Source organism: Ylistrum balloti, unplaced genomic scaffold, assembly GCF_031769215.1.
Source record: "Ylistrum balloti isolate Yb309-2 unplaced genomic scaffold, AGI_CSIRO_Ybal_v1 Utg369816, whole genome shotgun sequence".
NCBI classification, from domain to species: Eukaryota; Metazoa; Mollusca; class Bivalvia; order Pectinida; family Pectinidae; genus Ylistrum; species Ylistrum balloti.
In genome coordinates this window covers 373,365-387,778 of record NW_026781986.1, presented here as the reverse complement: position 1 = coordinate 387,778, position 14,414 = coordinate 373,365, and the positions used below count along the sequence as shown (strand labels likewise).

The 14,414-nt window shown below is 35.7% G+C and overlaps 1 protein-coding gene across 2 annotated transcripts in view; it reads right to left on the bottom strand.

The window, feature by feature from the left end:
• LOC132544939 (LHFPL tetraspan subfamily member 2a protein-like) overlaps positions 1-13,963 on the bottom strand; it is a 45,007-nt gene extending 31,044 nt beyond the window's left edge. Inside the window, exons 1-2 of one of the 2 annotated variants that reach the window (XM_060208602.1) lie at positions 13,516-13,963; positions 1,086-1,496 (exon numbers count right to left, since the gene is read on the bottom strand). In XM_060208602.1, coding sequence (XP_060064585.1) covers positions 1,086-1,455 — 370 coding nt within the window. In that variant the 5' untranslated portion in view covers positions 1,456-1,496; positions 13,516-13,963. Of the gene's footprint in view, positions 1-1,085; positions 1,497-12,223; positions 12,251-13,515 lie in introns of those variants that run through there. The other variant, XM_060208603.1, reaches the window with a different exon arrangement.
• Between the last annotated feature and the right edge of the window lie 451 nt (positions 13,964-14,414).

Here is a 14,414-nt window from a genome sequence, read left to right as displayed (position 1 = left end):
TACATTACTTATAATATAAGCTATTGGCAGTTCGTGAGCTGGTAATACACAAGTGATACATGGATTCACTGCATCAGTTTCCTACGATGGTAAATCCATTCCTGAATTATATTACTTAGCATGCAAGACATTAACCGTGACCTTTTATGTCTGCATCTCATATATGCACGTGATTGTCATATTTATGAGACATCAAACATTTCTCTCAGATTATGACCTGAAGCTTGTCTGAGTCATCAGCCCGCATACATCAATTTCTTGACCGCTCCTGGGATATTTCAGACACTTGTTTCGCCTCCATTGCTCATCGGACTGACCACGAGGGAGGTACGAGATGAATTTACGTTGATCTGGTCAAACCGACCAACGGTCAGCGTCCAAGAAATTCTTTCATTGTCCGTACCATCCAAAAGCGTCCGTCATAATTTGTCATCAAAATTACCCAGGAGTAAAAGTAATTTTGCGTCTGACTGGTCAGTGTTACTGGTCACATTGACTGACCACTGGTCAAGACTACTGACCGTTGGAAGTAATCAGCTGATCTTATGCTACACGAATTCGATAATTACAACAATATATCAACGTCACCTTCATATAGACATATAAACATATTCCTATCTAACTACTCACCAGTCAAGTGATACAAATATTTCATGTCAAATTCGTTTATCCGTTTATTCCTCTAATCCGTTATTCCTCTAATCCGTTTATTCCTCTAATCCGTTTTTCCACTGATCCAGTTGTTCAAGTACCTTTAGTATGGTATGACGTAATGGCCAGTATAGATGTTACAAATGGCTCCGATGGTCCGGAGAGGTTGATTCCGTCTAAATGTTTTGAGACATAACAATTTACCTACATTTTATGAAATCAAGTAGGACTAAATTGTTTTTGTTCATTTTATTCTTAATATCAAATTATTAACATAGGAGTAATAAATTATACTGATTATAATGAACTTTCGCTCGGACGGGATAAAATATGCCTTTCTCCCACATTAAGGCCCCTTTCGACCTTTTATCTCGGCCAACAGGAATGGTTGATATGTTGTGAAGAAATGGATATTAAGTATAACCAGGACCTACCTCCAATAAATTGTACGTAGCCGGCCATGACGGTCACCGTCTTCACTACGTCACTCGGAATACAGGAAGTTGTCACGGCTAGGAAAGCGCCACAACACAAGAGTATACATCCCGCTCCATACAACACACATGCCGCCTGCCACGCTCCCGACGGCAAGTTTCCGAGGTTAAAATATCCACCATAGAACTCACAAATCTCGTAGTCAGGCGTGTGCGAGACTTCAATCCGGGTCATACACAAGCTTATCATGCCAAAGCTGTTGGACTGACCGGAAGTGACGAACCACGCAGGCTGGACGAAAGAGTAGGTGCTGAGAGCGGAAACGAGAACGGAAAGTAGCGCCCATAGCAACAAGACAGGCGAGATCATGACGTCACGTCAACCATGATGACAGCAAAGCTCGACTACATCTGTGAAAATAAATGAATTTTTAATATTACTAGAACGAGTATGGTTTCTCGTATAAATCTTAGAGAACGCTATAGAATATATGAAAATAATCATTATTCTTCGAAATAATTTCAAATTACGCAGTAAATTCGTTGATCGAAATGTCATTTTTACTTCTTATGCTGAATGTCGTTTTCATGCCCCATGTCTGTTATGAATAACTGAAATGTACACGTGTACATACTGTTTACTCTCAATTTCAAATGAATTTGTATAAAAAATATATAGAAATTCTCGTCAACAACATTTACTGAAGGCGTTGTTTAAAAACAAAATATTACTTGGCAATTTTCTGCAATGTGTCTAAATGTCACTCCCAAACATTTCACAGATAATACTACAAGCAAAAAATCTGAGCTGACATACAATACTTGTCTCTCGAAACAGATAACAAAACATTACTTTCTCGTGTTTCTAAACTAATAAAAGTGTCACCATATCGCCAACACTGTCAAACATTTAGCTGAATGTGGGCTGTCTGACAGCTTAAATTGAACGTCACGGGAAAGAATCATCAATATTTCTAGTACACAATTATCTCATTTTCCATCTGAATTTTCGTGTTTTGAACATACTTTTTCTTGTTGTTTATGTAGATGAAAAGTGCGTGTAAACTTTTTATTTATTTTATCTAAGGGTTTCGTTTATCTCTTTGACAATCTAGGAAATAGTGGATTTTATCATCAAGAAATGAGTGTATTCAACGTTTTAGATAAAGGTATCGTGCGGAATAAAGTGGCAGATTGGGGCAAAACAAAATACAGTATATATTTATATCTAAAGGAAAAAATCATAGCTCAGACATATTCCCGTGGCTAAGCCCAACCTGTTAAGCAACAAGTAAGCCATTTGCAGTCTGATGGCAGGCAAATAACTACAATCTTTCTAGACTGTCGGCTTCCATCAGTATACTACTGATCCCGGAAGGAACATCCGACCTTTGAAATGTACACACGGGCACGGAAGCTTTACGGGACCGTCTGCATGCAGTAGACGTTAATGAAGAGGGCGCTACAACTTGACAGGGTGGCATGGCAGGAGATGTTCTCAATGGGGGTCACATTTACAACAACACGGACTAAAGAATAACTATTATTGATACTTTAGTTCATCAAAATAGTCATGATGTAATAAATACATACATGTCTGTATTACAGGTAAGATCGGTATGTACGATGCAGGTGAAAGAGGGTGCTAGTGGACTCCTGCAATCCAAGTTTGAATCCATTCGAAACATACATACATATACATATTTGATAATGAAAATCAACAAATCTATTGAATTAAAGAGTTACTGCCCCCGGCCCGGTCTGGTTTGTAACATCTCGACTAGTCTGGATTTTTGTATCTTAAACCAAACCAGGCTTAGTTTGTTATGACGTCAATTAATGTACCTTATTCCCTTAACTGTCTATTTATTCTCATTCATTATATTTATTTGCCAAAGAATTATATCCTGTCTTGTATAAAAAAAACCCCAGAAAATATTAATTCAAATTTTTATAGAATAGATAGCGAAAGATTTCAAAACATTTTTATTGCGTTTTTTTAAGTGGCATTGACAGTGATATCGTCAAAAATTTTATAATCGCCACTGGTAGGTGCATGGTGGTTGAATTAGTGAACATCATGCTGGAGGGTCGAAACATGCTTTTCGGGGTAATTGTGTGACCATGGCTCACATAAGGATACACTAAAACACAAACCGCCTCCGGGTATGGATATACTACCGACTGAGCCATTGTGACTCCAATGACAAAGTGATTCATAGATAGTGTGATCGAATTATTTCACTGCGCGGTTGACTTTTTAACAAAGTGGAGTTGACGATATTTTTGAAACTTTGCTGTGAGATTTCAAAAATTTTGTTATCGCCGTGATATGCGAGGTGTATTTTGGGCATGTTGTCGATTATTCACTTTATTTTGACGTATTTTCAGAGCAGAAAATAAACCAGTGCACTTTTCCACAGTGCAGTCAACACAAATTGAATTTGTTGGAAATTAGAAGTTTCTTAATTGCCAGTAAATTAGTTGTAACTCAATAAGAGGCGCCATGCTGCGGTTTGCAAACATTACTGAGGCGACCAGGTGACTTCTCAAGTGGCGGACCTGTCGTCTGCAGTGTTTTATGAGTGCGGGATAGAAGTAAATGATCTATGTAGGAAATGAGATGCGAGAGACAGAGCGACACACTTGCTTTCCATCTAGTCGACCAGGGTTCGATTCCTAGATCGGGTTTGGAAAAGTTAAGCCATCTGTTTGATTTTTTTTACGACGGTAGGAAGCCTCGTGATTTTTCAGTTTTCATCGCGATCAAATAAATAAATAAATTAGATAAATGGACAAATAGAAGACCCATAGTGTGTTTACGTCTGTTGAAACAACAATCATTTTATCTATGTGGCATGAATAAAAATGTGACTGAATTAAAGCTAGAAATGAAATTCGAAGATATAGAAACGAAAAAATATAATTAATTCCTTTCTCTATCAAAAGGCTTAGGTAAAATCACACGTACTTAAAAACTGCCGAAAAAAGAAACGAAGTAATTGTATTGGCAAATGGATGCATTGCCGAAACCCGAGGTGATGGAACACAGACATGGTTCAGTGTATCAGATGAGTTGAATGTTATTGAAAATACAAAAAAATGGTGTTTTGAGAATCTGCAACTTTTTCCAAATGAAAACGTACAAAAGACATATCGACCTGACATCACAGAAAATAATTTGTTGTCAACGACACGAGCTCGTGCAATATCGCTGTTATTCAATTTACATTTGTTGAAATGTAATAACTTTCTGTTGTGTAGCGCCATTTTGTGGCTTACGTAACAGAAGTCGGGAGCCCTTGTCGCGTCCATCTGTCTTCATCAGTCTTTGTCTAACACCGCTCTTGTCGGATTTCTTTGCTGTCTTTGTTTTTTTCGTTTTTTTTTTTTTGTTCTTTATTGATTAAATGTGAAAATTAAAACGATGGAAAACATTAATCGCGACAAAACAAGAGATTGGGAAGTTCTGGTGCTACGTGGCCCGTGAGGTTCTGTTTTTTTAATGGCGTGAGGAGTTTAGAGTTGAGATGGGGGTAAGGTGAGGGCAACATGTAATTTTGTTCCGTCGGAAAAAATGAAAAAAAAATATCATCCCATGACTTGGCTATTCATTAAATGTCTGTCTTTTTCGTCTTCGTCTCATCTCTATCGTATTTGTTTTAGTTTTTCTTAAATGTGGAACAGTGTGGGTGCGTTCGACATGTATAACATAGAAAAATGGGGTCATTTGATAAACATTTATACATTTTAAAATGTGCTATAGAATGATAATGGAGTGTTTTAGTGATATTTAGTTAACTCTAATTTATCAAATACAAGCGGATAGTTTCCATGAAATTCTTGTTCAATTAATAGTGACGTCACCAGCTTTATCAATATTTCTCTGAATATGTAGACAAAAATAATTTTAAGAAATTAAAAAAAATGATGTATTTATTCACAGAAATGAAATTCTGTTGTAAATATTTTTTGAAAGAAAACGCTTGAAATAGAAAAAATAGTCACCTAAATCACTTAAATCAATATTAGAAATTACTTGTTAAATCTCTGCACAAAATTATCAGACGAAAAACGGCAACGAAATTATTGATTTACAACATTTATACAAACAGTGCTTTCGATTTTTTCCTTAAACAAACAGCAGTATTGTCCTTCCACCGCTCGCGATTTTCACGGACAAGGAACTTAATGAGGCAGGGTTTTGAGTTATGGCTGCAGTGAACACGGTGATAATACGACTGATCACCTAGTAATCGGCTGTCTTTGTTAGTAACAACGGTTTAATTTCTGAAATGTTCAATCTGTAGTCAATGACTTTTGGCTCAAAGAGGATGGATAAGGCTTCACAAACAGCATTTAGTTTTTGACAAGTTTTTTATTACCGTTATCGCAACCTTCTCCCCTCACTTATCGCCCATTTTCATCAAAAGGAACACAACTTGTTAATAGAACAAACACAAACAGCCCGACCAGTTTAGATATCAACGACTCTTTTTGATAAAACGTTATCGGTATCAGCTTAATTAAGTTTTTGAAAGTGTTGAAAGAAATTCTGAAACATGCGAACTGGACATGTGTTGACGGCGCAATGGAATATTTGTTCTTTTTTCAGTGGATGGAGGAGACGGAGAAGAGGGGGCAGGGGATGTAAAATCATTGGAAATTATTAGGCGGTGTTGCTTTTCGATTATTCGTCTTGATCTGAGCCCAAAAGTCTTTAAAAGTGTCCGCATAAAAACCCAGCGAGGCTGTGATTCGCTTTAAGTGCCCTTTTATTTGTAACGTAGCAATTTCATGACACCATATTCATTTTGACATACATAATATAGAGGTATGGAATTAAACGTGGTCTTCCATGATTTCATTTCATAAACATCTATAAAATCTTCGGTACCTGATAAATATAATTCTTTCACGAGTTTCATTTTCACATCGTAACGAATGTTTAATTTTTTTCATTTTTTTTATTCTATTTTAAACTCAGAAGTGGTTCCTTAAATGAAAAAAAAAAAAAAAATCGAAGATCCATGCCATAAGTTTCACAAAATATCGAAACCTCCTTTTTACATTATATCGTATAATGTCGGTTTTTTCATTTGATTAAAGAGCAAACAAATATCATAATTATTGTAGAGCTGTGCCCATTATTTAATGCCATCGCTTACGAAACTCCGGCTCATAAACAGAGACTGGATTTCCTTTCGTTTGTAAGAAACTTGACTACAATCATGTGTATAATGACGATTTTTAAAAACTGTATTTCTTTTGAAATGATTGAGAATTTTTAAGGGGTTATTGGATATTTAATGTTCTTAAAACGTATCAAATATTTCCATTATTAGTAATGAGCATGCAAAATATTTCGACTTTCGTTTCGTTCAATTAGGAGATGGAAAACATTTGATCTTTTTTTGTTACAGATTCAGTCCAGATTGGATAAGTTTATCAGTGCAAACGATATCGTAAATCTCATGACTCAGATGGTAGAGTAGCGAACTAGGTAGCACCCCAGTGGAAATTCAGAGGTGTGTGGTTCGATCCCCTTCCGGGATAGTATGTATATCTCAGGATTCCGTGACCTTGAATCGTTTTCAACTGCAATGGTCGTGTCGTGTGAGAAAAAAATCACCAAAATGAATAAAGAATCAGCGCTAACTTTATTTTTGAACTTTACATTCATCCAATTTGAGAGGAACATGCGAGCTGTGTTTCAAAAAATATGTTTTCACGAGAAATTTAAGGACTAACTGCCTTTACTTCAACTTGAAATTTGATATTTTAAGAAATGTTTAGACATTAAAAATAAATATGCGATTCATCTTCAACCAATTTTGTAGAAAAAGCTTTTAAACGTTCATTTGAAATAAATATCAACTGACAAACGCGCCCCAATGTGCTCATCATCGGCAAAAACCTATTTCCATAAATTCAAAAGAGAACAATCACATGTTGTAAATCAAATCAAGAATAATTTACCTTTATTCAATTATCTCAGCTAATCTTATTAAGAAATTCAATTGTCAACTGAAATCAGCTGGCTTCCTTTTTTTTTTTTTTTTTTGCTGGAAACTATATTTTTTTTATGCGGAGCACTTTGCGCTCCGCACCCGGATCCTGGCAACGTCGCCTCGTTTTCATTAGATTTATGGTTCGAAATTCAAGGACACAGTTTCGTAATTTGATATCAGAGATCTTAACATAGGCATTGCCGATAAACAACATAGATAACATGTTCAGCAATTGTCATTTTTTTTTTACAGAAATATCACTTTTATGAATAATAAAATTATTCCTTTTTTATTAATTGCTGTTTTAAATAAAGTATTGATAGGAAAATTAACAGTACAAAACAATGGAAAATAAAAGCAAATTAAAGGCTTTTTGTTTAAATCGGCCATGGGGATTTAAACAAACTCGGATACGTATGTATGCACTCGGCCTTGCTAGGGACTCTTTTTTATCAATCCCGTTTTTTATGTTTGTTTGGTTTTTTTTGTTTTGTTTCTTTTTTCTTAATTTTGTTTTGCTTGGTTTTTTTTCTTTTTATATATCATTATAATTTTATCGCGAAATTTGATAATCGTTTAGAACAAAATCCAAGTAGATACGTTTCATCTGGTAATACTGTTTTTCTCGTTTTCTTGATGTTGCTTATGACCTTTATTTTGTCGTTTTTAATTTTACATTTGACACTGCATACTGTTTTCACAGATATTAATCTCGATAAGTTTTGTCGGAAAAAAACTATCGTAAAATATTTTTTGTTGCATGAATGAAGAATCTCAACGTCATCTTTCCTGTTTTCGATAAAACACATACAATACAAGGGAATATTAAATTAACCGAATTTAAGATTTTTTTCTATTCATCTTCTCGTTCAGTGCCAGAAAATCACATTAAACCGAATACAACACTGAAAATACAAAACTCCTACTTCTAACTATTCAGATGTGCTCTCTATCGTTTCGCTTAAAGAAGAAGGAATCTCATTTTCTGGCAACTCGCCACTTACACTACTTCCGTGCTGTAGCTAGCATTGATCTTTTCCACTTTTCGAACTCCACTGAAAATACGATTTTACGCTTACGTGTACAGGTATTGACCTTGGTATAAAACAAATAATAGTGTTGTTCGTTTCTGGGTTCAATGATAACACAACAGATCCTGAATAGTCCGGATACTGACCATTTCCACTTCCGGAAAAACGTGTTAGTGTCTCGGAAATTAGGTTTGTCTGTTTTGTTTAAACTTGATTGTCCGAACACAATATTTGTTTGCTTTTTGCTAGAACTTCGTTAGTGCAAACGTCCATAGTCTAAATGCATCTCGCAGAGAATTGCAATCGTTTTATACAGTGGAAGTTCTTTCGCTCAGAAACTGTTTCTGATGTGCAGAGGGACCTTGTCAGTCCTGGAACACTTTTATGTATACTGAATTTCGCATAACGCGTTTAGGTCCCTGAGATTTCGTTTCGTTGGTCCAAATAGTTCGATCTGGTAGATCTTCATTTTAGTGTTTGCAGTATCGAATGAGTTCGTTTAGATGTTTGTTCCCTATGTCATAAAGTAAGTCCGAACATTTAGGTTTTTGAGTCCATTATAGCCGTGTTAGTTTGAATACTGTTTTATATACTGTAAGGAACACTGCTAATCTGCACAGTTTCGTGGGTGTGTAGCATGAGATCTCATTAATCCGTACATGATGATTAAATAATTAGATACATACTTTCACGGATTAACAAAAAACTTAAGCTATGAAGTGATTGTCAGTGTACGGATTAGCGATATATGTACACTCGTTAGTTCAGTTGATAAAAACAACACGAAAACTGTGTACATATGTTGTTACGTGTTGTAGGTAAAAACTAAAATAAGCAAAAAACCTGGAAGATACAAGATTCTGAAAAGAGTGAACACTGACTTTACTGAGTGTTGTTTTTTGGACAGCGTAGTGTCTTCATCAATCATCGCTTACATTCTGTAAGGCATGATGATTAGGCCAGGGCAGAAATTATCTGTTTCTCGTATTTTTCTCAAAAATAAAATAAAGAACGTAGTTGACTACTGTAAACATTTGTATCGTCTAGAGTCCAGTAAATCTTCGACATATTGTCATTATCTATAGACATATTTGACGTCTCGTTAAAGGAAAACTAAGGATAAATTAATATCCAAGTTTTATTTTAGAAAAAAAAAAACGCGGGCAGTGCATCGCGGTATTAATGGATCGAAGTCTCGATGTACTCGGAGGACATTATATCTAGGTTTCCATGTCCTCAGTGGACATTATATCGAGGTTTCCGAGTACTCAGAGGACATTATATCGAGACTTCCATATACTCAGGGGACATTATATCAAGACTTCCATATACTCAGAGGACATTATATCGAGACTTCCATATACTCAGAGGACATTATATCGAGGCTTCCGAGTACTCAAAGGACATTATATCGAGACTTCCATATACTCAGAGGACATCATATCAAGACTTCCATATACTCAGAGGACATTATATCGAGGTTTCCGAGTGCTCAGAGGACATTATATCGAGACTTCCATATACTCAGAGGACATTATATCGAGACTTCCATATACTCAGAGGACATTATATCGAGACTTCCATATACTCAGAGGACATTATATCGAGACTTCCATATACTCAGAGGACATTATATCTAGACTTCCATATACTCAGAGGACATTATATCGAGACTTCCATATACTCAGAGGACATTATATCGAGATTTCCATATACTCAGAGGACATTATATCGAGGTTTCCATATACTCAGAGGACATTATATCGAGACTTCCATATACTCAAGAGGACATTATATCGAGACTTCCATATACTCAGGGGACATTATTTCGAGACTTCCATATACTCAGAGGACATTATATCGAGACTTCTATATACTCCGAGGACATTATATCGAGACTTCCATATACTCAAGGGACATTATATCGAGACTTCCATATACTCAGAGGACATTATATCGAGACTTCTATATACTCAGAGGACATTATATCGAGACTTCTATATACTCCGAGGACATTATATCGAGACTTCTATATACTCCGAGGACATTATTTCGAGACTTCCATATACTCAAGGGACATTATATCGAGACTTCCATATACTCAAGGGACATTATATCGAGACTTCCATATACTCAAGGGACATTATATCGAGACTTCCATATACTCAGAGGACATTATATCGAGACTTCCATATACTCAAGGGACATTATTTCGAGACTTCTATATACTCCGAGGACATTATTTCGAGACTTCCATATACTCAAGGGACATTATATCGAGACTTCCATATACTCAGAGGACATTATATAAAGGTTTCTGTGTACTCAGAAGACAGTATGATATACACGAGTTACATATATAGAGTTTAGTTTTTCCAATAGACTGAGACACTTCTGCGAGGAAATAACGAGAGATTGATGTCTCTAAAATAGCTGCAATCATACGATGACAGCCTTCACTGCTAATTTGGCTTTTAAATTGTCATCACCCTAAAAAATGGACAGGGCAAAGACAGATTTCACGCGGTCACATCATCCTGAAGGCTAACCAGATGTGTCTAAGGAGACGGCGAATAATGGCTAATGTCATAAAAGGACTTAACGACCGTAATGGCCGAAAGTTGAAACAGCAGATCAATGTTGGAGATCATACTCTGACCTCTGACTGACCAGGACTCTTCTTTTTGTACACCACAAGTTCCAGAAGATGGAGAATATATAAAGTATATTAAACTTTCATTAATTTCTTTCCTTAATATTTATATCGGGAAGGAGGTCTTTTTCTTTCCTCTTTTTTTTGTGTGTGTTTTTTCCCACGTTGTTTCAATGATGACGTCACCAAAATTATATCGTTAATACTAAAGTAGTGATTGTTTTACAAAAAAGCAAAAATATCTGAGAATCAGGGCCAGCACGTCAATATAAGAATTCTGTTTTTAAAGTACAGTGTTTGCCCTCGCTCCCTCTTCCACTTTTTTAACTGGTTACACAGTTTCAGAGAGCTCCAGGCGTAATTTACAAAATTTAGCAGGGAACAAAGAAACCGAGATCTGTTTTATTTGGCAGGTTTTTGTGCATTCTCTCTCCAGCAGGTATTCTGTTATCGAAATCACACATTGTGTACCGGATTATTTTAACCCCAGAATATCTTAACCCGGGGATATTTTACCCCGGGGATATTTTCGCCCTTGTACAATTATTCACGAATTCATCTCATGTCAATTCTGCCCACTGAAAATTTCATTAAAGGGTAATTTCAAATCTCAAATTCGCCCGTCGGGTGGAAAATGAAACATTCCACGTAAACAGTATTTAGACAGAATCAGTATGATTGATGTTTTGAGTTGTTCCGTTGTCAATGTTTTCCTCATATGACCATAATTGTGTGTTTGGAATAAAATACATGTTTCTTTTCCAAAGGATATGATAATAAGGGTAGGGGGATAGGGGCAGGGGGCAGGGGGTAGGGGGACAGGGGGTGGGGTGGTGTTTAGATGGTTAAGATGTTTTAAAAGAATACGTTTTGTAATTGATCGCCACATAAAAAACAAAAATATATAGAACACGCAACTTGTTCTCTTGAATGTTTGATATGAAAGAACATGTTAAAGAGCAGTTTGCACCGAGATGAAAGCTGTACAAAAACCCTAATCTTTTTCTTGACCACATCTTTTCATAAGATTAATCAACATTCTCGTGGTATTTGAAAGCGAAGATTTTATAAAGCATGAAGTGCTGAAAATTCCAATTTTATTGAGAGAAATACAGTGAATCCAGTCTTTTGTTTATGATTGCTCAAGCTAACATAGCTTTGCTAGATATTTGTTAGCTTAACCTCATAAAAAATGTAATGCAAGAAGAATTCTTACTTATTTCTTTAAAACAGGAACCTCGTTAATTAAACGTCATTATATCACACGATTGTTTCTGATTAACAATTTAGTAAAATCAATTTGCGGTGAGAATCAAAACAGGGGTATTGATCGGGTTCGTGGATCCATCAGAATTAAATGTTCCAAGATAAGGAAAAGATGTATATGAACTGTTGAGGTTTCTGTGTACGTCAGTCATACATCAATGAACGAATGATACTTACTACAGATCTAACAGCCTTTCTCCAGTATATCTACGTTAAGAACCTTGTAAGTAAATCGAAGTTACTCGCGTGTTCTGGAGTTCCATTCAGACACGAACATACACTATGTATATACTTTCTCAGCCGTTCTACATAGTCAATAAACGTCACACTTCCACCATTAAACGACTTTGTAAAGGTCGAGTGTAATTAATTCCATACTTACAGAATGCTACACTGCTTTAGCTCAGTAGCGCGAAAAGTTTTGGACTACATTTTTTTCGAAATAAATTCTACCCCATATTTTCTGAACATTATGTTTTTATCTGAAAGGGAACAATCGATTCATATTACGAATATTTGAAATTGTACAATAACCACGTGACGAACACCGGGAACCCTCGTTGGTCAAACTAATGATACTTCAATTGAAACGGTTGTTTGCGTTAACTGTACATAATCGAATGTCGTTATATCAAGGTTTGTTGTAAAAAAAAAGATATTAAATGGAGGGTTTACTGTATATACAAAATCTTCTTTATAAAGACGCAGAATGTGAAAAAATATTTTTGTCATTTTTCTAGGTTTTACTGTATATAAATTTTGGGCATTATACAGAGGTTTTACTGTTTACAAACAAATGGCGTTATATCAAGGTTTGGTTGTATGTAAACAAGGGACATTCTATCAAGGTTTGGTTGTATGTAAACAAGGGACATTATATAGAGTTTTACTGTATATAAACGAAGGACATAATATCGAGGTTTTACAGTATATAAACTAGGGACATTATATCGAGGTTTTACTGTTTATAAACGAGGACATTATATCGAGTTTTACTGTATTTAAACGAAGGACATAATATCGAGGTTTTACAGTATATAAACGAGGGATATCTTATCAAGGTTTTACTATATATAAACGAGGCACATTATATCGTGGTTATATACAAACGACAATGCATTTTTTATTGGATGTAGGAACGTTATATCGAAACATCTTAGTATATCATAAATATCTATTATAACGCGGTTAATCTACTTATGTTTACTATACATATCTATGTTAAAATTAATTTGATAAAGAATATGCCCAGTGCTAGAATTTACGAAACACCGTATTGTCTTAAAAGGAAGTGACAGAAGAAGAATACGTGTGAAAAAATCGCTATGAAAATTAAGGTTTTAAATACGAAATAACATGTTATTTCTTAACAAATATTTGAATTATTGCTACTTCCATGTTTTTGATAATTGAAAGTTAAGATTCTCTTGAAACAGAAAATATTAGGCCTCAAAAATATGTCGCCTTACCTCATTTTCATCTGCAGCACATCTAAAGTAAAGCTCCGAAACAATGGTTACAGACAGGAAAACAATAGGTTACAGGTAACAAAACAATGGGTTGCAGGTAGCTATCTTACAACTGTGGTGTTCTACACACCAACAGCCACGTGGTGAGGCTCGTGCTGTTAACAGTCAGTCAGTATTCCAAGTATGTAGAGTTACGCCAGCTCTTTGTAACACTGGTCCACGTAGGATTACAAAAGCACATTGGTTAGATCTCAAAACATAGCACATTTGGTATATAAAGCACACATTTCTGAATGTTACAACAACAATATACGTCCATGTAGATCTCTTGTGATCAATACAATTTTTATTAAACCACTTTCTCACCTGTTCAGGTAAACAGGTACTATTGATTACATAGGCAATTAATCAAAATTCTCGATAGACATAAACTGATTGTTTCCAAACAACGATTCTTTTAACGTTTTTCTGACAGCACTTTAGAATACGTTTGTCTTAATTTATTTCAAATCTGGCACCAAAAATATTTACTTATCCTGTTAGAAACACGTCACGGGAAAATCGTTATTCACCACTCAGTTACATAGAGTTAGACAGTTTTTAAAACGAATAGACACTGTGTAAAATGTCGACTTTTATCATGCGGACATCTCTACCAAGTTTTGTAAAAGTTTGCCCATACAAAAATGATCGGTACCATTCCAGAGAGCCGCGCGCTGGGGAAGCCCATACGTAGCGCCAACAAGTAGTTTAGCGGCAAAGCATGTCTACCGCCTTGTTATAGAGGGTATTGATCCAGGGCAAATAACACAGGATCTCTCTCGTCCAACAGGAACCAGTCAGCGATAATTGGCGCGCGGTCAACATCCGACCAAGATTCAAGTTTCTGATCCGTGAGT